The 27787-nt window shown below is 42.1% G+C and overlaps 2 protein-coding genes across 5 annotated transcripts in view; one reads left to right on the top strand and one right to left on the bottom strand.

Annotated features, from left to right (window-relative positions):
- The window catches only part of LOC129757006 (atrial natriuretic peptide receptor 1), a 278572-nt gene that overhangs the window by 233868 nt on the left and 16917 nt on the right, over positions 1–27787 (top strand). For all 3 annotated transcript variants that reach the window (XM_055754094.1, XM_055754093.1, XM_055754095.1), the window contains 6 exons: positions 2943–3090; positions 20715–21014; positions 21075–21210; positions 21288–21499; positions 21562–22057; positions 22124–22279. In XM_055754094.1, the coding sequence (XP_055610069.1) occupies positions 2943–3090; positions 20715–21014; positions 21075–21210; positions 21288–21499; positions 21562–22057; positions 22124–22279 (1448 nt within the window). The remainder of the gene's footprint in view (positions 1–2942; positions 3091–20714; positions 21015–21074; positions 21211–21287; positions 21500–21561; positions 22058–22123; positions 22280–27787) is intronic.
- On the bottom strand, positions 22059–23290 carry LOC129757010 (uncharacterized). Of its 2 annotated transcripts, XM_055754099.1 has the most exons (3): positions 22767–23290; positions 22466–22709; positions 22059–22301 (listed from the first exon to the last, which is right to left on the bottom strand). In XM_055754099.1, the coding sequence occupies exons 1-2, from the start codon at positions 23179–23181 to the stop codon at positions 22486–22488; spliced, it is 639 nt and encodes a 212-aa protein (XP_055610074.1). In that variant the 5' UTR covers positions 23182–23290; the 3' UTR covers positions 22059–22301; positions 22466–22485. The 2 variants fall into 2 exon arrangements, with proteins under 2 accessions (XP_055610074.1, XP_055610075.1); XM_055754100.1 differs by lacking the exon at positions 22059–22301 and having other exon boundaries at positions 22557–22699.

Here is a 27787-nt window from a genome sequence, read left to right as displayed (position 1 = left end):
TATTTTACAAATTGAAGTCCAAAATTATCCAAGATATTATGACGACTCTTAATCAATTTATTAAATTTTATATTTGAACATTTTATTTCTTTTTTGTTTGCTATTTCTGTTAATCAATATAAAAAAATATTGAAATCATTTAAAAAGTACATTTTTCTATTAATAGTGTCACAAAAACCAAAATACACCACACGCTAACTTTTGGCTACCCCTTAACGAATACTTTTGACCCGTTATTCGATAAGACTGGGAGAACTCCTTTTTAAGGATAAAGCCACTGTACCCTTTAAGGGGTACTCAGCTTGATAACGCTTGTAGCGGATCAAAATTACCCCTTATTTCAAACGCTCGTACCGGATGGAAATTACCCCTTATTTGAAACGCTTTTGTCTGCTGGAAATTTAAGGAGCTGCTTATGGGAAATATGTTTTCTGGACGATTAATTAAAACTAAATGTTTTGTTTTATTTTTTTTATTTAAGTTTCAATTATTGTATGGGATAAACTTTGTTGAAAAAATGTTTCACTGAATTTTTCATCTTTCCTTTTCCCCGCCTGGTGAATCCTGAAACAAAATAGAAGATAAGATTTTAAATATAGAATACAAAAACCACTAAACTTACCAGCAATTTTAGTCCACCGCGGTTCATGTTTTCGTCCGGAACTTTGCTGTGCTGCTGAAACAAAATTAATGAACAAAAATTCTGAAAAAATACAATTCTAATTATCATCAAAACTCTTACCACAACCTCTCTCATCTTGCCAAATCTATCACTTTGGATGTAACGCATCTAAAACAACCCCTTCTGAAGGGAAGCGAGCTTTTTGAAATAAGGGGTTATATTGATCCGATAAAATGACCCGTTATTTGACAGATCGTGGAGGTTCTCAATAACGGGTCAATATTACGCCTTTAAGGGGTAGCCAAAAGTTAGCGTGCACTGTAATCGAGAAAGCTTTCTCAGTCATTTTTGCTGACAGCGCTTACATGAGCTTTTTCTAGCACGGTATTGCATACCAGTTTGCATAATACAAATGCTCTGGCTGAAATATTTCGTTTTTGGTGAAATATTTCATTGAATTCCTGGAAGCGCTTGAAAATTTAGATTATATGAATTCTAGACTAAAGGCAAATTTATGATAAAAAAAGCTAAATTAATCTACTAAAATAAAAATAGTTATCACTTATCTTGAAATCCATTCCGATACTTCTTCGCTGGTTCCATGTCAATCTTATATCAGAGGAATTGTCCGGAGGGCGTAGTCCCAGCTTCATTATAGTCGGTCATGTTTGCAAATCGTGCTTAATCATTTTCTATCAATTTTTATCACTGAACTTCACTTTGTAGCTATGAAAACTTAGAAGAACTATGCAAAAATCCAGCACTAGCTATGGAAAAAAGTAATTTTCGGACAAAATTTTGAGAAAAAATCTTCCGTGAAAACAATTTACTACTAAAATTGCCTCAAAACCGTTAGCTACAACTTTGTAGAAGACAGTTTGACTCTATCTGTTCCCTGGGAAAAGTTTTCATGTGTAAATCATGCTAAAATGACACGCCCTTATATTTGACTTAATATTATTAAAGCGCATGGTTTGATGAACGTTTTTGCTGAAGATTATTTCTTACAGCATCTTCGTAATTAATTTTGTCACGATAAAGCTGCCGCAGCCCGTGGCGTAGAGGATAGCCTTCAAGTCTTCTAAGCCAACGGATATGAGATCGAATCCCGGTCACGGCATACATAGCACACTGTCTTTCGGTTGGTGGTTTTAGCATTTGTAAGATGCTAGCCATCATATCCAGGGAAGATGTACGCTTGGAGTTAAGTAACAGGAATCTCTTCGAGGAAACATCAAGTTTAATTGAGATCCTGTATGTGTGTGTGTTCGTTTAAAGTTCCGTCCTGGACCACTGTGCAATGTAAGTTTTTTCAAATACCAATATATACTCATACCTCTTTATACGGCCTAGATACGTTCCAAAAAACAAGGCCGTTTTACTCCATAAAAATTTAGTTTAAAAGTTTTTAAATTAAAATATGGTTTCCGAACATTATAATTTGCAATTGAAAAGCCAAATTTTTTTTCAATATATTAAAAAAATAATTGATGGACTTTAAGAATTTAAATTTCTCGATATTATCATCATTAAATTCAAAAATTTGTGTGGAAACGTATAATTGAGCATTTCAAACTACGAAAAATCAATTTAGAGGGGCTTAATTCGGCTCCGACTAAAGCGCATAGAATTTTCAAAAGCTCATCAAGTAAATACTATCAAAATATGAAAAGTAAATTTCATCATGAAAAGTTGTGAACGGGCTTTCAAAAGTATTTGAAGTGCCTTCTGTATCACCATCACGTAACATTCTGCATTGTATTGCAATGTTCGGAAGTTATGTGGAAATTCTAGTTTTCTTTCCTAATAAAAAAAATCCTTCAAATGCCATGGAAAACTTCAATCTCGAATTAGGAAACGATCCTCGAAAAGGACAACCGACAATATGTTGCGTGTTTTTCAATCAAACGAGCCATTTGATTTGATACCCGGAAATATCCAGACTGTAAAATGTTCACCCCTTGTTTATGTTGTGAACCTGAGTCAGAATGTTTTCGATTTGATAAGCATAACCTTGTCCACAATGATTCCAATCGTAATTTGAGCCTTCTTTTTCCGATACGATACCATAAAACAAGATCCAAATTATGAGTTGCCGGTATATAAAAGTCTAACATTTGTTTTTTTTTTCTTTTTATTTTCACTCTATCACTTCCGATGCTGTGACGACCAATTTTATGCTGCTCAACCGCGACCGTTTTTTGCTGGGGTGGCGGATGGGTTTGGAAATTTTGATGCTACGTGATCCGATAAACAACAAACAACGAAACCATACCATACCACTGACTGGGATGGGTTTCTCTCGGTTGATGTCTCACAGCATGGGCACCGGAAGCAAGGACCCGCCCTGGATGGTGGAAAGCGACTCGCCGGAACGGAACCAGAAGGCCAAAAATGCCTACACGGCGCTGCTGCAGGTAGTCGCGAGACAACCGGAAGACGAAGAGTACCGCCGATTCTCCGATGAGGTAAGAAATGTATGTGTGTGTTTTTGAAGTATGCTCGAAAAGATTATTCCCCACTGGAGTATTCAATAGGGGTGGAAAATTGTGTTTTAGAAGTGTATGACGGTACCCATCTATGCCTTTCGCTTCACTGAATCCGCCAGGAATCCATGTTTGATGTGCCTTATGTGACAAATTTATGCCTGGTTGTATTTCTCGAAACCTTCTGGAGAAGATTTCTTCATCAATTTAAAGCTTCTTAGACATTTCTGGTAGGTGCTGCTTTTGATACGCGAAACGTCTTACTAAGACTCAACAAACAATATCTGAACAGGAAAATGATTTTGGCAATTCGTATAAATTGCCTATGAAGATGAGGCATATCTGTTTCCAGATCTGAAGGAAAATATCACTCAAGAGTATAAATCTAGAACTTAAAATCTGAATCTAAAATTCTATTTGAAAATTTCATTTTTAGTGTACCAGTGACTTCCAGTAGCATTTCCGCATTCCATTCAAATGTCTTTTATAAGTTAATCGAACCGTTCACAATGCTATCTTTTGATTGTTTCACGTGTTTTTTCATACATACGGATCGAATGATTGGGTGCAATCGTTTTCTGTATCGGGTCTGGGTAGTTTTCGTTTTGTACCACGATGAAACTTTCATCGTCATGATAAGCTTGCTGCCAGCATGTATTGTACGCTCGACGATTTTCACCAGCATATCGCCAACAGCACACCCAATATGGTGTAAATTAGGTGGGATTTCCTTTTTACATTGAAGTCACGTCCCACTCTTTTGGACCCATTTTCCATTTCCCTCCCACGAATTCTGGTGGCAAACGACCCGGGCAGCTCCTTGGAGGTGATTCCTGATGGAACCGAGCGGGTGCGAAAGGACATGAAATTGGCGTGTCGACTGAATGGGTAAAACAACGGCAACGACACGGAACAGATCAGTTAGAAGACATGGAGGTTGATTTTACATGTGCGTAACGGCGGCGTAGATGCTTTCCCGAATGCTTACTCCCAATAAACTCTGCTAGCTAACGATACCTAAATTTTCGTTGGTTTATTTTTCCGCTCAGATAGGCAGTATGTAGTATTTGTGGGGATATCTGTATCTCGGTTGATTTTTTTTTTCTTTTACGGAAGACTTTCTTCATCTCTGGTAACGGTAATCCGAAATAAAATGGTTATCTCCTCAATAGAATTAAATTGCAGTGAGTGTGATCTGCATTTTAACTTTTTTGGGTTTTCGTAAAACATCTTCAACGGCAACATTGAAATTCGAAAGAGATATTGGTCAGCTCAATAAGGAAGAAAAAAATATGAAGAATTCAATGGGCCCAAAATTGTCAACAGATACAGCACAACTGACTTTTTCAACATGCATTCGCAGACGAAATACATCTATCTAAGGGACAGTTGTGCGGCAATCTTGGGACTCTACAGCGTTTACTGATTACTGATAGCGCCCTCCTACTTCATCCGCCCACGCAAAATCTTCGTTAGAGGATTTCTCATCCGTTAACAAGACGTGTTTCGATAAGACAGTTCATTCATGATAGTTTTCAGTACAGGGATATATTAGAGCAAGAGCTTAATATCTTAAATTATGATTAATAATAACAATAAGTTTGTTCATGTCTTTGTGTCTTATTATATTCTACAGTACGTTTTCAAACCTTGATTCCAGGTCGATGAGGATGTGATATAGCGTGCACTCACTGTCGCAAGATTTATGGAATTTCTCGCATATTTTATTTATTTTATTTTTATTTTATTGTTCAAGGTCTTCGATAACTCAATATCATACGGGCTGGTTACTCAAACTACGCTTAAAACTTTCCTTACTTATATTAAAATAAAAACACACATATACTTGGTTGAACAATCTGAAAGAGATGTCAAATTGGTTATAAAATTCGTTTCTTCCACAATTGTTTAATTTTAGTGGCTCAAAACTTCTCAGAGAACGAGATGGAACATTTCGATGAAACTCGCACTATCTATATTCCCGGATAGGACGTCAAAGATAAACAGACGACGAAGTAGAACAGCACGGGAACCGATTGGTTCGATGTTCAAGGTTCCACATCGGTCATGGTAAAGGATGTTCGGATCAAAAAGTGGTCAGACTAAATTGCGTGTAATTCGAGTATTTGTTTATTTTAAAAAATCCAAGTATCTTTCATTTTAAAGTTCAATATGTATAAAAGACGAAAAAATGCTCTGTTAGGATTCCGGTTGACCTATCCCAAATAAGCGAGCCTTTCGTTTGACGCCTGCCATCAGATCTTGTACAGTCAGCTTTCCACTTTCTTTACCCCAGAACGCCAGTTTGCTTCGAACTGCTTCTCGCTGCTAATAGTTTTTTGGATCTTCTTAAGGTTCTGCTTAACTATCACCTAATATTTTCCAATAGGCGAAGTTCTGGTGTGTTGGGAGAGTTTTCATCCTTGGGCACAATCTGAATGTTATTAGCGGCATACCACTCCAAGGCCTTTTTGGCAGGACGCATAATCCGGCCAAAACAGCACAGACAAGTCATGTTTCTTCAGGAAAGGCAGCAAACGCTTTAGACACTTTTTCACGTAAATTTCTTGGTAGAAGGTCTCGGTTGCATCAAAAATGTAGCGTTTCAAGCAACTGGTACAGATAGCTTGCCAAAAGAGATATTTTTTAGCAAACTTTTATAGTTCAATATGCTTGAAAATGTCTGCCACCTTTACCTTTCGGTTGCTGTAGAATAAAGCTTATTTCTTTTAGAAATGGGACACTTTCAATTGCTAATAGCTCGTTTTCTAGTAATCGGAAATTCAAAATTTTGATAGCGTTTTGTTGCCTGTAAAAAGTACTATCCGACCTATTTTTTTTTTTCAAAATTTAAAATTTATGCGTTTTTGAGATATTTACGATGCAAGAGAAAAAGGAAAAAATAATTTTGCACAGTTTCATTCAAAATCCATGATTATCAAATTGATAGCTAACAAAACCGTTGATTATTCGAAGAATTATTGTGTGTGAGTGGTGGAAAAGTATGCAAATACTGTCAAAAATGTCCATCAAGTTCAAATCAAGCATTGGGTTGAAGCATATGATCGGCAACTTCGGCTAAGGATCATCAGGGAAGTCAAGTCTCATTCCAGAATTTTGAATTTTCAATAAGCGAAAAACTAAGGGTAGATCGCTGAAATTTCCCAAATTTTAATTTTATGATACGCTGAAAGTGTTGCCTGGTATTGAGTCATTCTAACCTAACCACAAACAACAATTTCGTGCTAATTTCACAGCTCGTAAGCTGTATAGACGGTTCCGAGGCTAAGGGACAGATGATTTGTGATGAACGAAAAAACTTATGAAATACACTATTTTAAATAAATTCCAGCGTTTGAATCCTATATCATGTCTGCTCGTGGCAAAGTCCCGTGTATATTAAAGTATGTATTTGCTGGTTATTTTGTATAAAATATTATGATTTGCCAAAATTCGGCTCCTGTGGAAAAAAACAACAATTTTCAAAACGTAAACTATGGTTTTCGCTGTATTTAAAAGCCTAAAAAGAGTAATCTTTTATGTATTCTTCGCAACCTACGATCTATACTAACCGATTATACTTTAAGTTCAATCTCATTATGGTTTTACTTCGTTATTGCCAGATTTTGCCAGCAGAAATTCCATTAAAAACGCTCATAAAGAGGCTCAAAAATAATCAAATTTGTTAATTTCGAAACCGCTGGATCCACTAAATTGCTCTAAGTTTCTTTTAAAAAATAAGTATTGGTCCGAAAAGTAGCAGAAATTGAAGGAGGAGGTTGTAGCCACCTAAAATACAGATTAGACGAAGTATAAGTTTGAAAAACTGATCAATATAATGACTGAAAAAAGTGTGCGCTGGCCGATGGGAGGTACCAAGAGTAAAGTAGAATTTATTCTTACAAAAAATCGATAAATAATTTTTTTCTAAAGTTTTTCATGAATAATCATAAGATTATCTTCATTTACTTCATAGATCAAACGAAAGGTTTTTGAGATACACGCATTCGTAACTGTCCCATTTCTAAAAGAACAAAGCTTTACTCTTGTCCCGGAAGCTGTCTGAAGTTTGCCTTGGTGTAGGTTTCATCGTCCATCACCACGCAAACAAACTTTGTCAACAATGTCGTATACAGCTTTCGAGAGCTTGTTTTTGCCGTAAGGTTTTGCTTTTCATTGCGATTAGCAGTCACTACCTTCTTATGAGTCCGGATAGTCCGGATCGTTTTAAAGCTCCAAGCAGGGTTGTAAACGATATTCCCAACTATATTGGCTACATCTCGGATGGAGAGATTGGAGTTTAGCTTGAAAGTGCTAGCTACTCTTCTGTTCGTAACTGCGGCTCCCGGATTTCGATTTTCTCCAAATCCCGGCTTTCTAGTTGTCGAAATATGTTCCCCGTACACTTTTATTACTTTGGTGACGATTGATTTCGCCACATTCAACGATTTTGCTATTTCAGCGTGCGTGTTTTTTGTTTAGATTTTCAAGACGCATGTTCAAAATTCCGATTCGTTGCTCCTCTTGCTTGGACGCTATTTTGAAAACTTAAGACCTAATGTCAAAAGCCAAAAAGAAACATCATTCTACATACACAACCCTAACAAATTAGGGGCGTTCAGGTGAATAAAAAAAACGGCGAAAGGAGGGAAGTCGCTGAAGTTCATTCCATGGCAAGTTTGGAAGCGCGTATCGCAGGGACCGCTTCTGGACTAACTCAAGTAGTTTCATCCCGTCAATTGAGTTTGGTGCCCATATTTGGATATTGTAATGCAAGCCGCAGCGAACGATTGAGTAGTACGCACGCAATGCTTTGAGAGTGACAATTTCACTGAATCTTTTGGTGTTCCTTACCAAAAATTCCAACGCACTTTTTGCTTTGGCCACGATAAATGCTCCTTGGATTTCATAGATTTATAAAGAATCACACCAAGATCCTTCATACATTTAACTTTTTCAAAAGACACGTTATCAGCTGTGTACAAATGGGTGTTGAAAATTAAAAAACTTTCCGTAGTCCTTTTAACGAGTGACTCGACTGTAAGATTTATTAAAGGGTGTTAAGAATATTTGTTCATTACAGATTCTATTGAATTACTTACAAATAAGTTTTTCTTCAATGCAGCATATAATAATGCCACGTGCCGGAATCTAGGTTCTACTTGTGTGTAGCTTTTTATGGTTAGCTTTTAGGTTCAGAAGGAACAGAGTTCTACATCAATAGAATTGGTTTAGAGAAATGAAGGGATATAATATTAAGAGATACAAACTTTATAATAATCGGGAAATTCGCCAAAACTACTCTGATACAATCTTCGAAAACTAATCGCTTTTGTGACCACCACTACTGGAAATGTTCTTCTTCCTAGTCGTTTACAAAGATTAACGCGCTTTCTGAGTGGCGTCGGCGTCGGCGTCGATTTCTATTTTTCCCGGTTGCCAGACGTGCTGACACCCCAACCCGTAACGTCGTAGTTATTCGATCTTACAATTCTCCTGCACGTCTAAAAGAGCTACTTTAATCGTTGGCCTCTGAAGGATACTGCCATCACAAGTCTTCACGTCTACTTTATGAACTTGACCATCTCTCCCAGGATACGATTTAACTACTCTCCCACGCAGCCATCCGTTCCGCACCGATTCGTCGACGATGACAACAAGATCCCCAACCTCCATTGGGCGGGTTTGCTCGAACCATTTCGTCCTGCAGGCAATCGTTGGTAGGTAGGCCTGAATCCATCGCTTCCAGAACTGGTTGACCAGATGCTGAACCAGTTTCCAGTTAGATCGTAAAGAAATTGCTTCGTCCGTTGGCACTCTAGGTGGTCTGCTATCTTCTCCAGAGGTTAACCATAGAAAGTTGTTTGGAGTCAAGACTTCGTCTTCCGGGTTCTCCAGAGGGACGAAAGTGAGTGGATAAGAGTTCACAATCATTTCGGCTTCGGAAAGTAGTGTCTTGAGCGCTTCGTCATCGAGCTTCTGATTATGTGATAAAGTTTTAAAGGCTTCTTTCACGGATCTCACCTTTCGCTCCCAGACGCCACCCATATGTGGAGCAGAGGGCGGATTAAAATTCCATGCCGTATGGTTGTTCGTGAAACATTTCGCCAGTTGTTTGTTGATTTCTTTCGCTTCCTCTGCTAACTCTCGGGATGCGCCTCGGAAATTGGTCCCGCTATCGCAGTACAGTTCCTGAGGAGGACCATGTTTGGCTATAAAGCGTCGTATTGCCATTTTGCAGGAATCAGCTGACATCGTATGTACCACCTCCAAATGTAGAGCCCTAATGCTAAGGCAGGTAAATAGCGCTACCCACCTTTTCTCGTTACAACGACCACGCTTAACCAACAGTGGCCCGAAGTAATCTAAGCCGGTGAACGTGAATGGCCGAACGTAGGGTTTAACTCTGGGTTGAGGAAGTGGGGCCATTTTAGGAGCGCATGGTTTGGCCCGGTAAACGCGACACCACATACAACTCTTGATAGTTTTCTTGACGGTGGCCCGCATTCGAGGAATATAATACTGCTGCTTAAGTTCATTGAGCACCGTTTCTGTGTTGGCGTGCTCATATTTCTGATGGTAGCGCAAGATAAGAAGATTGGTAGCAGGGTGGTCTTTTGGCACAATTACTGGGTTTCGAAAATTAAAGGAATAATACGAAGCTTCAGGATCGATTCTGCTCATTGACCGAAGAACATTAAATTCGTCGAAAAAAGGGGATAGTTTTGATAACGGACTTCTTTTAGTTACATGCTTCCATTTTTGTGACGGAGACTTCGAGTTTTTCTTCAGCGTTGCTATCTCTTCGGAAAACTCTTCTTGCTGAACTACTCGCCATAGAGCCGCTTCAGCTGCAACATAATCCGCTGGATTAAGAACGACGAATTTCAAATCTGTATCAGTACGGTTCTTTGTGCGACTACGATGAACAAAATGGTAGAGGTAAGCGAGTTTTTTAATCAACTGATCCCATTGCGAAAATTTACTGATATACGTTTTACAATATTCAGTTTTCAGACGATGAACGTGTACGGTTCGTAATTCATCTGCTGGAGCTTCGGAGGGTTGCTTTCTTTTCGGCCATTCTTCGGACGGCAGAAGCAGGAACTCAGGTCCGTTGTACCAAAGACTGTCAGGTTCAAAACTAGGACCATCTCCCCATTTAGTACCTTGGTTCGCAATATTGAGGTTAGATGGAACCCAATACCAATCGTCTACTGCCGTAAGTGCCAATATCTCAGCTACACGAAACCCAACAAATTGTCGGTATTTCCGGGGATCAGCACGCAACCAGGCCATGACTGTCAGGGAATCCTTCCACAAGAATTTCCGGCAGATCTTCAGAGAGTGATATTCGACTATGGACTTCATTAATCTGGAACCAAGCACCGCAGAGCATAATTCGTTGCGAGGAATTGATTGGGGGCGTAATGGGGTGACTTTAGTTTTTGCAGCTACTAAAGCGCATCGAGGAATATCGTCATCAAGAATCCTGAAGTAAGCGACGGCACAATAGGCCAACTCGCTCGCGTCCACAAAGACATGGAGTTGTAATGACTCGTAACTGCTTGGGCGGTAGCCTGGAAAGTAGCACCGCGGGATTTTTACCTTATCTAGATTCGGGGCCAGCCTGATCCAACGCTGCCACATACCATACTCCTCATCGCAGATTGGATCGTCCCACTGCACTCCAGAACGCCAAACGGATTGTATTAAGATTTTACCATGGATCGTAAAGCAAGCGACGATACCCAGGGGATCAAACAGGCTCATGACCACTTGTAAAACTTGTCGTTTTGAGGGACGGATTTCACCAGACAGTAGAGGATGTAAATCAGGACGAAAGTTGGCAGAGAAAAGAAAAACGTCGTCACAAGGGGCCCACATCATGCCCAAGACACGTTCTGCTATTGTTGTTTTCTCGATCGTAAAGTTTTTCACATCATCTGTACAAGTTACCCCAACCCGTTTCAGAACGTAATCGGAGTTGGATTGCCAACTGGGAATATCGAATCCGGCTGCTTTATTTACAAGGGTTACTTCGAGTGCTAACTTTGCAGATTCGTCAGCAGTATCACGACTATCGAGAAAATCGTCCACGTAGGTATTACTAACGATTGCAGCCGCTGCGTCTGGATATTTCTCCTTGTGTTCCCAAGCATTTTTGTTCTTGCAAAATTGAGCTGAACATGGCGAACATGTCGCCCCGAAGGTAGCGACATCCGTAATATAAGTATCGAGTTTCCCTTTTGGATCTGTCCTGTACAAAAATCGCTACACGTGCCTATCTTCGGGACGAATGCAAAGCTGGTGGAACATTTGCCTTATGTCACCTGCAATAGCAAACTGCTTTTGACGGAATTTACTCAGGACTGACAATAAAGGTGTCAAAAGATCTGGTCCTTTGAGAAGCTGAGAATTCAAGGAAATTCCACCCGAGCTGGCTGCCGCATCCCAGACTACACGAATTTTTGCTGGCTTACGAGGATTTCGAACGACGTTTATGGGCAGGTACCAAACTTTGGTTTTATCGGCGTTACACAATTCATCAAAGGTGGCTTTATGGATGTATCCGTTTCTTAAATACTCAGCTATCTGGTGATCAACCTTTGCCTTCAACTCTGGATCTTTCAGCAGACGTCTCTCGAAGCAACCGTGGCGTCGCACTGCCATAGCGTAGTTATCGGGAAAAATAGGACAGTCACTTTTCCACAGTAATCCTGTTTGAAATTTACCGGAAGATGTGCGTATCGTCGTGGTTTCCAGTATCCGTCTTGCTCGCTGATCCTCTTCTGATTCCGGAATGTTGATCCCAGAGAGCAACATGTTGTCCGCCTCAAAATACTGCTGAACCAAATCGTGAACTTTCTCGATCCCACCGCACTCACAAGTGTGGACGGAAATACTGCCGCTCGTTTCGAAAAGTCGTCTTCCTCCGAATATAGTCCAACCAAGACGGAACTTGGCTCCGATTGGTTCTCCGTCGCCCCGCTCTCTTTTCTTCAACGCAAGATTAAGTTTAGCGTTGTCGATTCCTATCAGGATCCTCGGTGTGGCCGACTGATAGCTGCTGATAGGTAGGCCGTTGAGATGAGTATAACGCTGTTTCAGTTCATCGTAGTTTAGGCTTTGCATCGGTAGGTCGAGATTCGAGACTGATCGCACATTTGACATTTGGAAGATGTTGTCGTTCCCAACTCCGGAAATGCCAATATCCACTCGACGCGAGGCATTCTCTTTTCGGGTAACTTGGCTGGTCCACTGCAGGCAGAGGGTACTTGTCTCACCAGTTAGGCCCAGCTGATCGATCAAATGATCCTCTACGAGCGTCAAATCAGAGCCGTCGTCCAGGAAGGCGAACGTAGTTACGGATTTCCCATTGCCGTGAAGGATGACAGGAAGGATTTTGAACAGCGTCGCTCCATGGTTTCGGTGGTTACGATGTGCTGCTACTGAATATGTTGGACCTGATTGTTCTCTGCTATTCGATGAATTTTCTGACACCGGGTGGAGAAGTTTATGGTGAGCTTCCGTACAGCTGTTGATCCCGCAAGGCTGTTTGGTGCGGCAAGGCCATTTTCCATGAGGAAATAGGCAGCGTTTGCACATGCCGTTGGCAAAAATAAACTTATATTTTTCTTCGAGAGACAATTCTTCGAACTTCCTACAATCTTTTATCTTGTGACCATTACTTTTACACATTAGACAGGGTTTCGGTTCCGACCTGACCTTTACCGGCTCTTCTCTAAACGAAGGACGATCATTACTGGAATGGATGTTCAAAAACCCAGCTTTTTCTTTCTTCGCTGAACCTTTTGCATATCGGTCGCTTGACCCTAACTCTTTAGGCATCGTTACCCTGCATGCTGCAGTTCGAAGGGATGAAATAAAGGAGCTGAAATCAGTCAGTGTCGGTTCCTGTATATCCGCAAGCTTATGACCCCACTGGAGGAGTAGATCTGACGGTAACTTGGATACGAGCTCTGCGAGAAGAAGAGGGTCTGCTAGATAGAAGTTCAGTTTCGCGGATTGCATATAGGTCACAAGATTTCTCACTTCTCTACCAAATGCCACAAGTGTATCCAATTTGTTTATGTTGGGTTGCGCTGTCTTTCGTATTCTGGTCAACAAACAATGGATCAGAAGATCCGGCCTACCGCATTCGTCACGTAGTACACTGATGATTTCCGGAATCGCATCGGGAATCGTTAAAATACTTAGCACCCTCTCGCGAGCACTGCCGACCAGACTTTTTTGAAGCCTAGCCAAATTTTCAGCTGGTTGGATGCCACACATAGTCGTCGTGGATTCGAATGCGGCTATGAACATCGGCCATTCGAGTGGGTCGCCGGAAAATTGCGGAAGATCCTTAGAGATTACCTGTCGTGCGGCTAGCTGTTGAGCGGTGATCGTTCGGTTGATAGAAGAGACGGCTCCAGTGTGCGGAAAGTTCTGTTGATCATTCGTCGGATTTCTCGCTGATGCTGGTGGCTGTTGTTCGGTGGCTGGCCAGGAATACTGTTGACCACGATGAGGTAAGTGGGAAGGGTTCAACGTTGAAGATGGCGGATATTGACCGCCGACCGGATAATTCATCGATGGTTGAAGTTGAGGTTGGCCTTGGTTATACGGATACATGTACCCGGGACCGAGTGCGGGATAGGCAGCATTATTTGCACAGAATATTGGGCCTTGAGGAAAACTCAAGCCGGCGTTAGCTGGCTGAAACATCGCAGTCGGATGTACCGGAATACCAGACACAGGTGGAACTAGGTTCTGACATGCTGGCGGCAGACCTTTTGCGGCGAAGTGAGGGTTACCCTTTGTGCCCTGAGCTTGAGCTGGGGGAGGGTTCCTTTCAAATACGCTGGGTAGTTGTGCCTCAGTGTTTGGCAGATCCTGTTGACCGGTGGGAACAGCTGCATTATGTTGTATTGGAGTTGAAGAATGCACGTGCTCACGCTGTTGGTTAACCCAGTGGGTCACATTACGTACACTGCGATTTCCGAAGCTGCATTCACTTCCACCACGCAATTCATCTTGAGCTATCTCTGCTTCCAGCTCGTGCTTCTTAGCCAGAAACATCCGTTCTCGTTCAGCCTTTTCTTCACGGATCCTGTCTTCCAAAAGCTTCTGTTCTTCTAGCTGCTTAAGCCGGAGACGAGCATTAGTCCCCAAAGAGATGATTGAGCCAGCTCCGGGCTTGTTGATAAGCTGCTTAGCACTGTGGACGGTCGGGTTGGCGATCGCAGATACTCGCTTCGGTTCGACAACCAGCATAACACTTTCGTTCGGTCGCACTGTGGTAGTTTCAGAAGAGTTCTCTGGTGCATCTCTATCCAAATCGACTGCTCGGTTAGCAGCAGCACAACTACAACATATCCAACAGCGGTTTTCTACCGAGGCATCCACTCCTGCACAACTGTAATGCTGCCATTGTGAGCATTGATCGCAGGCAACCATTGTCTGAGCGGAATCTGGTCTTTTACAGGTCACACAATTGTGGGAATCTTCCAACAGACTTACTACAACACCTTCCGGATTCGGGGCACTCATCGTAGCAATTATTATTTTCGAGCTTGTTGAAAATTAAAAAACTTTCCGTAGTCCTTTTAACGAGTGACTCGACTGTAAGATTTATTAAAGGGTGTTAAGAATATTTGTTCATTACAGATTCTATTGAATTACTTACAAATAAGTTTTTCTTCAATGCAGCATATAATAATCTAGGTTCTACTTGTGTGTAGCTTTTTATGGTTAGCTTTTAGGTTCAGAAGGAACAGAGTTCTACAATCAATAGAATTGGTTTAGAGAAATGAAGGGATATAATATTAAGAGATACAAACTTTATAATAATCGGGAAATTCGCCAAAACTACTCTGATACAATCTTCGAAAACTAATCGCTTTTGTGACCACCACTACAGGAAATGTTCTTCTTCCTAGTCGTTTACAAAGATTAACGCGCTTTCTGAGTGGCGTCGGCGTCGGCGTCGATTTCTATTTTTCCCGGTTGCCAGGCGTGCTGACAATGGGTAATCACAACCTTGCTCCTGATGAACGTAAGAATCTTACATTTTTTTGAGGTTTACTTCCATTTCCATTGCATTCACTTGGCACCACTTGGCACTATTGAACGGTACGTTTTCAGACCGTCTGCATAAAACACTAATTCAGAACCAATTGGTTGACAAAAGTCGTTCATTAATAAATTAAACAGTAGAGGACAAAGATTGCTTCCTTGGGGAACGCTAGAAGGAACTGTGAAATGTTGAGATTTGACGTGGCTCTGTCTGACGAAAGCAATTCTGCCTTAATAAAGCCGCAATTTAGTTCGTAAAGCCCGAAAACGTTACTTTCAAGATAAGACGGATCAAGCCGTCTTACCAACACCGTACCATCGTCTTTATCGTTCGAGACCGCACGTCGGAAAGCGTCAAAGAGTCCGCTGATTTGTATGCCGAGTTTTTTAGCAGCGTGTGTAGTTTTCAATCTCCAAACTGAGCTGATATCTATTATGATACTCTACCAAACTATGACATTAGACTTCCACAGCCTCATTTAACTGCCCAGAAGATTTTCAATGTGTTAAGTAACCTAGACCCGTTGAGAAGGCCCGGTCCGGATGGAATTATATCGTCATTCGTTGGCATCAAAACTCGCTGCTTCTCTTGTTCAGTATGATATTCAAGCGATCGATTTCTGAATGTGTTTTTCCAAGCCTTTGGAAAATGGTTGCAGTATCTCCAATTCATAAGTCTGAAAACGCTCTTTACTGGTTTTCCATAGTATTTGAAGTTTTGATATATGAAAGGTTTTATTCTGCAGCTACCCCGATAATTACCGAATTCCAGCACGGCTTCGCTAAGAAAAGATCAACTGTGACAAACCTGATGTGTTATGTTAATGATTTAGACACCGTAACTGATAACAAAAACTACAAGTGGATTCAGTATAGTTCAGTATATTTAGACACCGTAACTGATAACAAAAACTACAAGTGGATTCAGTATACATCGACTTCGCCAAAACTTTCGAAACAGTACCCCACAGCATTGCAGTGACGCATATCCATTTTTTTCCGATTTTGACTTTTTGACGCTATTTTGTGCATTTTCCTTTGAGCTTTCAAATGCTTTCAACAAATCTAAAAAATATCAAACAGTTTTCAAGAAAATCGAGAAAAACAAATAGCCAAAAGTGCGATTTATACGCCGAAGTGACGCATATCCATGTAATTTTGAAAGTGATACAGAATAATTTCAATAACCCGTATAGTTTTCAAGCGAAATTTCTCCGATTTGAAAAAAAAACATTTTTTAACATGACATGATCTGTTTTAAATAAATAGAGAAGCCCTTCCCCTTCCTCAGAAAAAAGGGGACTCAAACAAAGGAGTGGTCGAGTCTGTTTGGTTAATAATATTTGAACGCAAATGACAACATCTACATTAATTTAAAAACTTTATTTCACATCTGTAAAATAAAAAATAGTTTATGTTGTTCAGATTTCGACTGGTTTTTGTTGATTCCAAAAAAGAAAATCAATACCACATTAAAATTATTTTTCATAAATTCGAAATTGTTTTTTATTATAAATATTTTTTTTTTTGTGTGGTGAAATTAATAGTATAATTTATTTTCAATACTGTGCACTCGAATTTTATAAACGAAAAGAATTCCAGTTTCAAAAATGAGAAGTTTTTTAAAAATTCAAATATTGATTTAGTCAGAAAATCATAATAAAACAGTAACCCTTCATAAAAAATTTTTTCATCGAGCTTTTTCCGAAAATCTTTCATCTGGCATAAGTAGACAAATTTTCTTAAAAATCCTTTGTTTTCATTTCAAGTCAAAGTCCGAGCGCGATACTTCCTTGAGTTGTTTCACTGTGAATAATGAAAATCGCTTACAATCTCCTTTAAAACAAGATTTATAATGAAACGAAAACGATTATTTTTCCTTAAAAATAATTTTTACAGTTGGAAATGATGAGTACATCAAGAAAAAAATTTAAATAAAATACGATTTTTCACTTTTTCCATACATTAGTTGTTGCAAATTTGTTACTTTATGAAACGAAGGGTTAATTAAAAGTCCCAGATTAACAAATAAAGAGCAAAAAGAGAAAATCGCTTTTATTCGCTAAAAAACAAAAATGGTCTATGCGTCACTTCGGCGTATCTTTGTGCTTTTTTTAAATGACTTGGCAACCCGTCTTAAGTCATCGAAGCTTCTGTATGCTGATAACCTGAAATTCTACAGAGTAATTGAATCAATTGTGGATTGCGCAGCACTTCAACTTTTCAGAACCAGAGCTTCAGTTGCCTTCGACTACTCGATTCGCGACACCACACTAGAAAGAACTGAAAGATTGGCTGTTAGCCAATCGGTAGATTTGCGGTGAACCCTTAATAATCCCTAGGGTCGGCAAGCCCTCACAAAACATGTTGCAGGGAAATTCGGGAGAACTAAAGAAAACTCCTCGGATAAAGTTCGGTACCGTTCAATAATGCAGTTTTGTTCAACCACCACTTTCTTAACCTAGCTAACTAACCTTATTTTGTGTACTTGTTCCTTCCTTGACGTCGAGCTCGGTGAGGTTGGCTTGGAAGCTGACTGGCTCTAGCGGGTCGTGTTTTTGGATGTTGAACCGGGCACTGCTGGTCCTTTGACAGCAAGCAAAGCGGCGTGGATGCGGAGTACCTGGCCCAGCTTGGGTGCTGAGTCAGGTACTGGGGTAAGTAACACTGAGGGCGGTCGGTCGATGTTTCGACGGCGCACTAGGTCCTTCGACGGAGCGTGTGGTGACGGCGTACATGGCCCCACCTTGAGTGCTGAACCGGGTATCAAAATGAATAACACCGACGGGTGTGGTGATCGGATGAAGTTGTAGAGCGCTGTGGCGCTCTCAGGGTTTGGTTGATTGAATCAAATCGAAACAGCGGGGTCCTGATAATATTCAGAATCACATTAGAGGTATATATAGGCAGGGGCGAAATGGCGTATGGTTACTTGGAGCCATGGTCTCCAATTTTCATTCAATCATTTGAATCTAGACTGCATTGGAAGTTCACAATCGAATAACTTTTTTTGCCGCCAAATGAAAACCTATAAGTTTTAGGTTGCTATGAAAGTCGGTAAACAACACATTCAGACCGGTCCGCATAACAGTCAAATGAAAGAAATTTTTTTCGATTGAAAATCATCGCTTTCATTTTCATGGCTTGTTGAAAATCTTTAAATAAGTAGATTATTAGTCTGAAAATACAAATTAATAGAATGTTTTTTACAGAATCAAGCTATCAAAATTGCAAAAAAAAAATTTTTTTTTATATTAGAATTTTTTATTGCTTTTCAATCAATTCCTCTTATTTAAATAAAAAAAATTAATATAAATATTAAATGAATTTAGAGCTCTTGGCTTAGTTCCCTTTTGAAATAGTTTATAATCACAAAAAAACTAAATTGAACAAAAAATTACATAAAAATAACAATTTTCATTTTCGTTTGAAATTGAAGATCTCGATTTTCATTTGAAAATCATCAGGTGCACTTTGAAAATCATTAACGTCATCATCATTCGAAACACCGAGGAATTTCAACTGAAATCATCGTAGGCAAACTTACAGTAGCATGCTTTGGCCATTCATTTGAAATATTTTTCTGTTGTGAATGTGAAAATTGGAGACGCTGCTTGGAGCTCCAATCAATTTTGGTTTTTTTAGGACTGTACTTTCTTTTAGGAACGTTATGCTGATGGTGATTCTTGTTTCTTTATGTAACTGACGAAACAAATCACTACAGTTATATTTATTTTAAAATAATAATTTCCTATCCTTCAGATTATTTTTGGGATCGCTTTGGTGTGTTCGCGAACTGAAAGTAGAATCCCTGGTCGTTCCTTTTTGACCAGCTCTGACTCCATTGTCGTTCATTGTCCCCGTTCGGCTCTTGTTTTCGCTTCGCCCTATCGCACGCTTCGCCTCTTCGCTTGAAGACTACGGCTCACATCTCTGCACTGCGCTCTGGCGGTGGGTTGTTAGACGACCATCTTTCATCCGGTCGTTCGCCTGGTTAGCGTGGCGTGGCTTCACCAAGGAGAACACTGTTACATCTATTTAATTTACAACTGCAACAAGATTACCGCGGCCTCCTTCGACTGACTAGGAACGCTTACAGAACAACCGTGATAAAAGGTCTTAGAGTAACTTTACTACTGGGTTCGGACACACTTGACTCAGATGCTCCCCGACATAGGAGTCATCTTACCGCGACTGGTGCTGGTTCGAACTCCTTTGCAGGTCAGTCATAAGCCGGCTTAAGCCATCGCTGACCACACGCGGCGCTAAGTATTGGCATCCTCACATATCCTCTTCACGATTTTGTCAGCCGTCGTGTTGGGTCCACAGGCGACAAGCATGTTCGTGCTTACCCCTTCGAACCTTGAATAGCTAAACACTACGTACTCCGGCGTCACGACTATGTCACTACAGGTTAGGGAGAGTGGCGAGGCCACGTGTCCAAACCGGTAGTGGTACTCCATAAAGCATCCATTTAAGAACTGCGTCATGCAGAAGTTCATCTCACCATGTTTCCGATCCATCCCAAAACCGACATTAACGATCAAACGACGTCATCGGGGCTTCTCTAGCGCGTCTCCGCACATTGGGCATGTCTCTGTGCTCGTAGCAAAAAATCTTCTTCAAACAAACCGAGATGGGCATGACCCTCGCCACTAATCTAGCCGCCACCGAAGATACGGTTCGATACCTGCGGATCACCTACAGGTTTATCAGCCTCTTCACGCTGCAGAGCTTCTGCAGGTTACACTGCCTGTTCAAGGCTGCCTTCCAGAAAGAACGAGGTCACGCGAGTAGCTGAGCTTCCTTCGTGAAAGGGCCTGACGCTAGGAGGACCTCAAATCCCACTTGTCTTACTCCCGTGGGGAGACGCAGCAGAAACAGTTCGTCGAAGACGATTTTCCACAGTACTGGGCCGTACTTGTGGAAGCCTTGCTGAGATACCCACTATTTTAACTTCCTCGCTGGTCATACATTGCAGTTGGCGGTTATGGAAGTAGCACTGCACAACTCCACTATCTAACAAAGATATACCAGAGTCCTCAATCGGATGCGCGACGACGCAATCAATGCCCAACTGACTCTATTAAAGGCGTTCCACACGTCAAGGGTGACTACTGCGCAAAAGCAATCCACTGTTTTGGCCGTCAGCTTTGTCTGCTTCTTCGATGACGGACCGATTAGTATCTGCAATACTGCGGCCTTTCAGAAAACCAAACTGTTTGTTGGAGAGACTGATCTCGCTCTCGGTGAATGGCTGAATATTCCCTGGATCGTCCTTCGATTACCTTCTTCTGCGCCGCACTATATCTTCCCCTTTGAAAAGCCTGTGACTGCAAACGAGAGCTTCAAGACGACCTTATATGCACACTTGCACACTTTCCGTCTCGTTGCAGGTGATTTATGGGAAATAAATTTGACTTTAATATTTCAGATATTTATAGCATTACAGTTACAGATTCAAAAATGTAACCCTCAGAATTTTACGAGGTAATATCTGGTTTTTACCTCTTCTTTCACAACAGGTTAAAAACATCACCAACACCCGCTTTAACTATACCTACGAAGACGATCAGCCGGTGTCGACGTTCGTGACGGCGTTCTACGACGCGGTTCTGCTGTACGCGTACGCTCTCAACGACAGTATTACCCAGCTCGGGGAGGAGAAAGCTCTCAGACAACCCATCAATGGCACCTACATGACCCACCTGATGTGGAAGCGAACGTTCAAGGGCATCACCGGCAATGTCACGATCGACGGCAATGGGGATCGTGTTTCGGACTATTCACTGCTAGATCTGGATCCCGTCAGTGGGAAATTTGAGGTAACAGGTAGATTGCACGATGGGATTATCTTTCTTAATCGCCTTTGTTTATCGCCACAGATAGTGGCAAACTATTTCCAAGACGGAGGGCTGCAATTCGTAGAAGGCAAGGAAATCCATTGGTCTGGGGGACGATTGAAGGCACCACCGGATCGTCCTGCCTGTGGCTTTGACAATTCACTTTGTCCAGATAAGTGTGAGTTAAATATTGATAGCTGTTTTTCTGCATTTTTTTTATTCTCTATTAAAATGTTGTTTTTTCTCTCCCATCAGCTTTACCCGGCTATGCCATTTTATCGCTGATTCTCGGCGTGTGTGTGGTATGTATGGCGATTGCCTCCATTCTCGGCTATCGGCACTACAAGTTGGAAGCGGAAATAAATTCCATGACATGGAAGGTGCATCCGAGTGAAATCGAGTCGAACAACCACCGAAGAGGCCCTCGGGGAAGCATCTATTCGATTGCCAGACGGGGCAGCCAGGTTGTGAGTATTCCCTCCCGGGCACTATGTCGTAGTTTATGAACCAATCTATAGTACAATTTCAGTCTATCAACTCCGAGGACCTTAATTCGTTGCCTGGGGATAAGCAAATCTACATTCAGTGTGGAAACTACAAAGGTTGCAAAGTCGCAATCAAGAAAATCAACATCAACAATCTAAACCTAAATCGGACGCTCATGTTGGAATTCAAACGCATGAAAGACATCCAGCATGACCATCTGGTGCGATTCTACGGTGCCTGTCTGGAACCCTGCCCTGAGCCCTTTATTCTAACTGAGTACTGCCCGAAGGGTTCCCTGCAGGACATCCTAGAAAACGAAACTATCAAATTGGATTTTATGTTTAAGATGTCGCTAATGCATGACATTGTCAAGGGTATGGCGTTCCTACATTCCACGGATCTTCACTCGCATGGTTCCCTGAAGTCGTCAAACTGTGTGGTGGATTCGAGGTTTGTGCTCAAAGTGACTGACTTCGGGTTGCACCAACTGCGTAGGCCGTTCGAAGATCTAGATCAAGAAAGTTACGCCTATTGGAAAAGTACGATATTTATAACAATTCGGTTTTATTTCTACAATATACTTATGTTCACTGCTTCTTCCGCAGAACTTCTTTGGACTGCACCAGAACTTTTGCGAGATCCTAATCGTCATCCAGGGGGCACTCAAAAGGGTGACGTCTACTCATTTGGGATTATTGTGCAGGAGATCATTTCCAGGCAGGGCCCATTCTACATAGGAGAGGATGACAGATCTCCAAGAGGTAAGTAGTTAATTCTCCCGATCTAGCATAGAGTGAATTATTACTTAATTATAGCTTAGCTTGGACTTAATAATTTATTGATAGTATTTCGAGGTTCTGTATCTTAATTATGAAACTATACAGAACCAAATCTAAACAAATAAGATTGAAATGAAACCATCCGAGAAAAGAAATTGTCCTACAAACCGTTTGAACTAGTTCACGTACTAACTTCTGCGCAAGGGCAATATGAAAAAACAACAGCAGGGCGTCGGCTCATCATTTGAATCATTCCTTGGTAGCGTTGGCTTCGGACGGATCAATGAATCCCGCTCTAACTGGTCCAGCCAATGCAGCCTTGGTTGCTTCCAGGTGGGACAGGTTTTCAGGACACCTTTGGCTGCATGCCTTTTTATCGCTTCTTCGATGATCACTGTCCAGCTGGAGGGCGCTTGAAAGGAAAATTTTATATAAAATGGACACACCCGAAAAATACCTTCTAGGTTACCATAAATTTTAAATATTTTTATGCGACGGGGTCTCTTTTCCTGCCTTCGAAGGTAGTCCCGATAGGCTTCCATGATATTGACGGACTTTTTTTTCACCAAACGAGTTGTTGAATGTTCCATATCGTGATGGTCAATCACCAAACTAGAAGGAGTCGGCAAAACACGCCGCCTGGAAGGGCCAGGTATCTGTTCATCCTGAATTCCTGGTACCAAAAGGCTTTCCCGTTGTCGTTTAATGTTAGCAAGGCTCTCGGCGAAAACTGACTGTCGCGGTGGATCATCGTAAATTTTATACCGAGACTTGGAGATCACTACCCGCTTATGTGTACGTTTTGGATGAGCCGGCTTTGGGGGTTTGGGATCTGGAGGCTTAGGGTCTGGCGGCTTTTTCTCCTCTGCATTATCACGAGGCATATCTAACGAATTTCTACTAGTTTATTTACATTTCACTTTCAATTTGGGCCGCAATTTGTATGCCAATGTTCAGTTAATTTGTTTTGTTATTTATTTGTCTTCGCAAACTAGATCGCCACAAAAAAAAAGTGTTCGAAAGTTCATTCAAATTTTTCGCATTATATTCACCTACAGTTTTTATCCTCAGATTTCCAAAAAAATCAAATTAATCTTTCAATGAAACTTTAAATCTTTTAAAAAATCAAACTTTGAAAATAATACCAGGTGTCGACGAGATCGGTAATTTATTTAAGCTTCCAAACTATTACCACCTATTACAATTGGTTTAGTAAAATATTCAGTTTTGTAATACAGATTACAGAACATTCGAACATTCGATGAATCTTGTTCGAATGCTGGATATTGATTCCTTATCCCGTATTTTGCTCTCCACGCCTTATCCCGGATCCTGATTTCGGGTTCCAAGTTTTGAAACACATTCCTTTCATTCCTTCCATCTTCGAGGTGCATGTACACAAATGTGTTTCATAGATGTGTCCGTCTTAGGAAAAGCATGTGAAGAACTTTGCAAAATTGAGAATTGGTCCTATAACACGGTGTGGAGAGGGTGGACTGTATCACGGTGGGTGGCATGAAAAACAACCACTGGCTGCCCGCTCCTCTTGTGGGATTGGGCCTCACTTGACAACCCCTGTGGTTGCCAAACCAGTGGAGGCAGGTCGGTAGACAGGCTGCCTGGAATGCCAAACTAATCGGTGGTTGCCACAGTAAACAAACTCTTTCGTAGTGGCTCTGAAAAGAGCCCTTTGGGGTGTGGCAACAGAGAACCGGAAGCAAGGAACTGGAGCAGCGAGCACGAAGAAAAACACTTTCACTAGCACTTCATATTTCTCTATTTACTGTATTTATACATTCATTCATTTACACTCGAAATTTCTCGAACCCTCTGGATGAGCGAACACCGTTTCGCTCTCGCGATGCTATCGGCTCCGTCCGAGCACGACGACGATGATGTGAGCAGCTATTTTCCTGGTGGCTGCTTTTTGCTCTCCGGCTGGTTCTCTCTCGCTGCTCTCTCTCGGGATGCTCTCGTGTTGGCGGTTGAAAATTAACTGAACTTGCGCGACCGACGGGACCGCGCTTTTTATAATCTCGGCTCCTCGCGCGCTGCTCGCTGATTGGCTGATGTTGTTACTCCCCGTTGTTGTCCTTACTTCAGACCGCTCTGCGGACTGAACATTCTCCCCGCCAGAAAGTTCGCTCTTTATAACATGTTGATCGAGGTTATCTAGTATTGGTAATGGTGCTAATTTGTGAATGGGCCTCTTGTAGGTTCCAGATTTTGGTTTAACGTCCACAACTCTTGCCAAGCCGTCTACTCCAGGGTACACTGTCACAACCCGACCTAACTTCCAATGCTGGAGAGGAACGTTTTCTTTTTTCGGAACGACAATCAAACCAGATTTCACGTTCACTCGCTTCTGCGTCCGTTTGCCTCGAACTTGAACATCCGTTAAATACTCTTTCGACCGTCTGCTCCCAAAATTCTCGGGAAGTTGTTGAACATGCTGCCAGCGAGACAAACGGTTAGCTGGAATTTTCTGGTACGTATGCTCTGGTACTGCACAAAGGGGACGTCTTATCATGATCGGTGCAGGAGTGAGGGCTTCGGGATCATGAAGATTGTTGTATTCTTGGATTTCTGGACGATGGATGGCTAGGAGAGGTCGCTCACACTCATCAACTTTGGTGGACGGAAATTCCTCAGGGGTAATGCTTTCAACTTCATAATACCTTTGATCTAGCTTGTCGACAGGATCTGTGTTCACAGCAAATGAACGCAAGACTGCTCCAGTATAAATGCCTTCCCAAAAATTTCCTCCTACCAGCCAACCAAATTTAGAATCTTGCAATGTAGGAAGATTGTCGGACAACTTCAAGTAGCCTGGTTTTATTATCTCATAAAAATGGTCCATACCAATAAGCATGTCAATCGTGTTGATTTTGAAAAAGGATGGATCTGCGAGTTGAATGCCTGAAGGTATTTCCCAAGACTCAATATCAGTTGTAGACGAAGGGAGTAGGCCAGTAATTTTTGGCGACACAAGGCAGGACAGCGACAACGTAAAGTTATTGCATCTGGAGTAGACTTGGACGGTACCCATTTTCTTGATTGTGGACTTAGCACTACCAATACCAGTAACAGAAACACTCACCTCGTTTGTTGGGATCCTCAGAGCGTCGGCCAATGACTGCGTGATGAAACTCGCTTGCGATCCGCAGTCTAAAAGGGCCCTGCACGGATGCGGCTGTTGATCCTTATCCATCACGTTGATCAGTGCGGTGAACAGGAACACTTGATGCGTCGACTTCGTTGGCACGTGGGAGTGGGCGGCATTTGGGGACGCACCGTTAGTCCATGGCCTGCTTGCTGAAACCGGAACCTGAATCTCTGATGTTCGCGTCGACACAGGGAACGCTGGATGTCTCATTTCCTCCTGGTGCAGTAATGAGTGATGTCTCCTTTGGCAGTGAAAACAGGTCTTAGGAGAAGAACAAACACCCACTCGATGTCTACGTCTGAGGCAGTTGAAGCAGAGGTTCTTCTCCTTCACCTTACTTATCCTTTGGCTGACCGACATTTCGTTGAACTGGGGACACTCGAAGTTAAGGTGATCTTTGCCGCAGAAGTCACAGTGCGGCTGCTTTCGGGCTTGGAAAGAGACCGTGTTGATACTCGGATTCCTTGGTGGATAGAATTTGGATGGTTCGCGATACTTATGCTGACTGCTATCGGTGGACATTTGGCATCTTTCCAGGACAGACACCCTTTCCTTGAGAAAGCGAATGGTGTTCTCGTACGTTGGCAGCTCACCTTTTCTGATGGTCGACTCCCACAGCTTCTTTGTCTCGTCATCCAAAGCACGAGACATCAGGAACACCACCATGTACTCGGCTACATCGGCGAAACCATGGCCCAGGAACTTCAGGTTGTCAACATGTCCATCGAAAGTCTCCACCAGGGCCCTCAACTCGCTGAACGATTCGTTGCCTAGCTTCTTCACACCTAGCAGGCCTGCCAGATGCCGGTCAACCATCCTTCGTTGGTCGGAGTATCGTTCGTCCAAAAGTTGCCAAGCTCGACCGTAATTGCCGTCGGTGATAGTTTTGGCATCTATCAACCCGGCAGCGTCTCCAACAAGGGCCTTCTCTAGGTGGTACAGCTTGATGCGGTCTGGTTCGTTGGTTCTGTCGACCACATCCCGGAACATAACCTTAAATTTCTCCCATTGTTCATACCTCCCGTCGAACGTCGGTATGGCTCTGGGTAGGGAAGGTTGGATGATCATGGGAGGCTGACTGCTGATGGGCTGCGGCTGCGACTGTAGAGCTGGCGATAATTTTTCGAGCCAACTCTCGACCACCATGGACACTTCTTCGTAAAGGTCCATAAAGGCGAAGTAAACGTCCTCCTGTTTGTCACGCTCGGCTGGTGAAGATTGGGCGATGATATCGTTGTGATGTTTGTTGAACTCCGCTTTGGAATATTCGATGCTTCGTTGGTAGACTTTAAGCTGGGCTGAGGTTAGTTCAACATGTTCCTCTTCCGCTTGGATCAGGATGCCTTGCACTCTCCTGACATTTCGTTGCTCCTTTTCCCGGTTGTACTTCAGTACTTCCAGGTTGTCGTCTTCTCTCGCTGAATTCGGGCTATTCTTTACCGGAGTTCTTTTTGGTGGCATTTTGAATCACTTTTTTGTTTTTCACTTCACTGTTTGTCTTTTGATTTCACTTTTTATCTCGCTTGTATTTTTCACCTCAAGTTTCAGTCTTATAGTTCTTTGTCAAATTTCACTTTTTTCTTTGCAATTTTCACACTATTTTCTCCGTGCTCCGCTAACAGCACCTTGCTTCCCGATTCACTCAGGTGACGGACGTATTCCGTCGGCAGGAACTCGTTCCTTCATCCGGTTCGAAGGACCATATGGAGAGGGTGGACTGTATCACGGTGGGTGGCATGAAAAACAACCACTGGCTGCCCGCTCCTCTTGTGGGATTGGGCCTCACTTGACAACCCCTGTGGTTGCCAAACCAGTGGAGGCAGGTCGGTAGACAGGCTGCCTGGAATGCCAAACTAATCGGTGGTTGCCACAGTAAACAAACTCTTTCGTAGTGGCTCTGAAAAGAGCCCTTTGGGGTGTGGCAACAGAGAACCGGAAGCAAGGAACTGGAGCAGCGAGCACGAAGAAAAACACTTTCACTAGCACTTCATATTTCTCTATTTACTGTATTTATACATTCATTCATTTACACTCGAAATTTCTCGAACCCTCTGGATGAGCGAACACCGTTTCGCTCTCGCGATGCTATCGGCTCCGTCCGAGCACGACGACGATGATGTGAGCAGCTATTTTCCTGGTGGCTGCTTTTTGCTCTCCGGCTGGTTCTCTCTCGCTGCTCTCTCTCGGGATGCTCTCGTGTTGGCGGTTGAAAATTAACTGAACTTGCGCGACCGACGGGACCGCGCTTTTTATAATCTCGGCTCCTCGCGCGCTGCTCGCTGATTGGCTGATGTTGTTACTCCCCGTTGTTGTCCTTACTTCAG

Source organism: Uranotaenia lowii, chromosome 3, assembly GCF_029784155.1.
Source record: "Uranotaenia lowii strain MFRU-FL chromosome 3, ASM2978415v1, whole genome shotgun sequence".
NCBI classification, from domain to species: Eukaryota; Metazoa; Arthropoda; class Insecta; order Diptera; family Culicidae; genus Uranotaenia; species Uranotaenia lowii.
This window is presented reverse-complemented; position numbering and strand designations above follow the sequence as displayed.